At 25.3% G+C, this 3,936-nt stretch overlaps 2 protein-coding genes across 2 annotated transcripts; one reads left to right on the top strand and one right to left on the bottom strand.

The window, feature by feature from the left end:
- Positions 1 to 1,097: 1,097 nt before the first annotated feature.
- Positions 1,098 to 1,679, bottom strand: ENU1_177680 (hypothetical protein; the record flags this gene model as incomplete). Its single annotated transcript, XM_008861382.1, has 1 exon — positions 1,098 to 1,679. One exon carries the CDS (start codon positions 1,677 to 1,679, stop codon positions 1,098 to 1,100), a length of 582 nt encoding a protein of 193 aa, XP_008859604.1.
- A 252-nt stretch (positions 1,680 to 1,931) lies between these two features.
- On the top strand, positions 1,932 to 3,659 carry ENU1_177670 (zinc finger, c2h2 type domain containing protein; the record flags this gene model as incomplete). Its single annotated transcript, XM_008861381.1, has 1 exon — positions 1,932 to 3,659. One exon carries the CDS (start codon positions 1,932 to 1,934, stop codon positions 3,657 to 3,659), a length of 1,728 nt encoding a protein of 575 aa, XP_008859603.1.
- Positions 3,660 to 3,936: the final 277 nt, after the last annotated feature.

The following is a 3,936-nucleotide window of genomic DNA, read 5'->3' as shown; positions in this document are numbered from 1 at the left end:
TTCTTTGCTAATTTTCGTACCCATATAAAAAGAATCAATAAATAAATCAAAAAAAAATAAATACAAACTCATCTAAAACAATAGTGATAATAAAACACAGGATAATATTTGACAATAACTAGAAATTTATTTTGATGCATGTACCAAATTCATTGAGTTTATTTTATTATCATACAACATTAGTTATATTGATGTGTTTGTTATTGAACACTGCTATTCTGAAATGCTTTATGTAAACTCCTCTCATTACACTATCGTTACTGCTGTAAACACTATCTAATTTTCTATTATTTGATTTTGTTCTCTTAATGAATACATTGTGTCGTAAAATATAATATTGTACATTACTTCTTTTAAAAGTGTACTTTCTGTTTTTTTTTGAGAATTTAAAGGAAATAATTAAAAAGCAAAATTATTAATTCTTAAAATTATGTTAATAGAAATTATAATTAAGAAATGTGAAGATGTCAGTTTGATTTAACGATACCAACACTTTTTGAATTTGTCAACACAACAAACTAAATTAAATTAAAATGTTTAGCGTAATACTAAAATATTTAATATTTTAGAATTATGCTATCCAGGTAAACTAACTTAACGTTGTGTTAGTTCAAAAAAAAAACAAAATTAAAAACAAACATAGAAAATGATAAAAAAAGAAGAAAAAACATTTTAAATACAAAGGAAAGAATCTTCATGAGAAAATATTTTAATAAATTTAGAAGGAATTATAAAATGGAAAAAAGTAAGTAACTTAAGGAAAAACTGAAAACGAATAAAAACAACAATCAAACTATTTTTGAAAACATATAATATATTAAGACATATGTTTATTTCATTATTAATGTATGTAATAAAACCTTAACTTACTTATTTGTTATTTAGACATTTCATTTTTTAAATTTCAAGTCAAAGTTTTGTTTATCTTAAAGAAATGAACATAAATTTTTTATTTGAATGATGTTTTACTTTTGATGAAATATTTATTATTTTATAAACTAAACATATAATTCCTTAAAAAGAGCTATTCAGTTATAAACAAGATTCAACATCAACCAAATAGATGCTTAAATAATCTTTTTTTCAATAGAATAATCTTATTTCTGATGTTCAATAATACTCTGAAGTATTTTATTTCTTTCTTCACCATCTCTTTTTAATTGACACAACCGATCAAATATTTCTTGAATCAACTGACACTCTTCACCATTCTGTAATCCTTCTCTATCATCATCATTATTTTCTGAGCTTTCTTCACTGAGAATGTTGTCTTCAAAAGTACATTCTTCATCTAATGACCCAACAATAAAGTCATCTATTTCATCCTTTATTTCTATATTATTTTGGATCGATGAGGGATTAACAAAAATAGGAATTGTACTTTGACGTAACAAGTTGGAATATTCTATTTGTTCTTCAAAAACAAAAACATCTTGTTCAACCGTATTTGTTGATGATAAGTTAGTTTGTTGTTGGTTTATTGATTTTTCTTCATCTTCTACCATTGGTGTATGCATTGGAGTGACAACAAGAAGTGGAGAATAAGTTCCTGGAGGTAAAGACATAGAATAAGAAAATGAAAGAGAGTTAGCAAAACCTTGTTGGTAAGGGTAATAATCAGAATAATACGTTGAAAGAGAACAAGATGAATTAAAAATGTCTTGGTGTTGACTAGTCATAAAATGGAGTTTTAGTGCAATTAAGTTATCATTCAACTATTTTTTCAAAAATCTTTTAAACTTTTTACTTCTCAAAAATTTAATCGAATTTTTTTTCCTTTTTTCAATTTAAAATTCTCTTCATCTTTCATTTTCTATTTTTTTATAAATCTTTTTTTAAAAGGAATAGAAATAACAAAAAAGAGTGAGTTATGCCTCAAAGTAAAAACAAAAAAATTTAAAGATTTTCATCTTATTAAATTCATTCAGTTCATGTCAAGAGAAGAATGTGTTATTTGCACAGATCGTATTATTGTTTATTCTGTTGGTGAGTGTAATCACCCAAATGTTTGCTATAGTTGCTGTTTTAGAAGTCGAGTATTGTATAATGATTTTACATGTCCATTATGTCGACACAAGAACCCTATTGTTATATATACTAAAAAACCAATGTCATTTAAAGAGTTAACAAAATCATCACCAGCTTTTCAATTTAAGGAGTATGGAGTTCAAACCAATGATAGAGATGTTTATAAATATTTAAAATATCTTCTTTCTAATACATGCAGATATTGTACTTCAGAATTTTCTACTATTGAGAAGTTAAATGAACATTATAAAAAAATACATCATGTTCAATTTTGTTCTGTTTGTATGCAATATCAAAAGTCATTTACTTGCGACAAACAAGTATTTACAGATGAAGAATTACATGACCATATTAAAGAAATAGATCCAGAAACAGGTGTAAAGAAACATCCTTATTGTGATTTCTGTAATGTCCCATTTTTTGATCTTGAGTCATTATATAATCACCTTAACACACAACACGAAAGTTGTTTCATTTGTGATAAATCAAGTGATCATCCAATTTATTTCCGTGACTATGATGAACTTTTTAAACATATGTCTACACAACATTATGTTTGTGAAGATCCTAATTGTATTGCAAAAAAATACATTGCCTTTTCAACTGCAGAAGAATTAACAAATCACCGAATTATTTATCACATGAAGAAAGGAGAAAAAGTAATTTTGGAATCTGGTGTGTTTTTTACTGATACGCCTCAAAGAGGAACTCGTTATGGAAGAAGAAGAAATAATTTTATTCCTAGTCAATTTGAATATCATAGAGAAGATACTACTAAAATAAAAGAAGAAAAAGAAGAGGAAGAACATTTAGATTTCACTGGTTCAAGTTTCCCAAGACTAGGAGGAAATACAACAACAAATCATTCTGAGATATATCAAGGACAAATAACTACAGGAAGAAGAAATCAATCTCAAAAGAAAAAGAGAAAAGAAAATAAAGAACTTTTCCCTTCAATTGGGGAAAATAATAATAAAGCAAAAAGTGATATGAAAGAAGCTTATAAACAACAAGAAAAACAAGAAATTGCTATGAAAGTAGACTTACAACAAAAAATGAAAGATATTCTTGGTGGAAGATATGATAAATTTGTCCAAGAAAATGAAATGTTTAAAAGAGGAGATGAAACTGCTGCAATGCTTCTTGACCGTTTTCATAAATATTTTGCTGGAAATCCTGATGAAAAAGAGATGCTTGCAGAATTTATTAATTCATGGCCAAATACTAAACAAAGAAATATTTTAATTCAAGTTGATAATCAAAGAAATGAAGAATTAGCAAAAATGAAAATGAGAGATGAAATGTTTATGTCTGCTCAACACTGGGAAGAAGAACAACAAAAAAGAATTAAGAGTCGAGCTAACACTCAAATTATTCCTGAGAGTGAAAGAAAGAAAATTATTGAAGAAGACAAAACCAAATTAAAGAGAAAGAAAAAACAAGAAAAAGAACTATTCCCCAGTTTAGGTGAAGGAAGAAACCTTCCTATTTCACCAAAACCTTCATCAAAAACATGGAGTCAAATTGCACGTTCAACTTCAATAGAAGCACAAAAAGCAAAGAAAGAAAGAATGGACCTTGAAAAAGCTCGACTAGATGATTCTAAATTTCCAAAACTTGGTAGTAAGTAATAAATAAATGAATTTTTATTTTATTATATTATTTTAATATATTTAATTTATTTTATAAATCATTATTTTCTTTTATATTATTTTCTTTTAATGATTCAACAATTTAATTACATATTTAATGTTTTAAACAAATAGTTGATAGTAATTATTATTATTATTATCACCCCTTTTTTTATTAAGTTACTTATAAATTAATTAATATAATTTAAAAATTATTATTCATTAATTTTATTTGAATATTTTATCTTTTTGTATATTGAAATACTACTTATAGTAT

This window comes from Entamoeba nuttalli, assembly GCF_000257125.1.
Source record: "Entamoeba nuttalli P19 unplaced genomic scaffold asmbl_7928, whole genome shotgun sequence".
Lineage (NCBI taxonomy): Eukaryota > Evosea > Mastigamoebida > Endamoebidae > Entamoeba > Entamoeba nuttalli.
The sequence above is the reverse complement of the archived record's forward strand: the minus strand, read 5'-3'. Positions and strand labels throughout refer to the sequence as shown.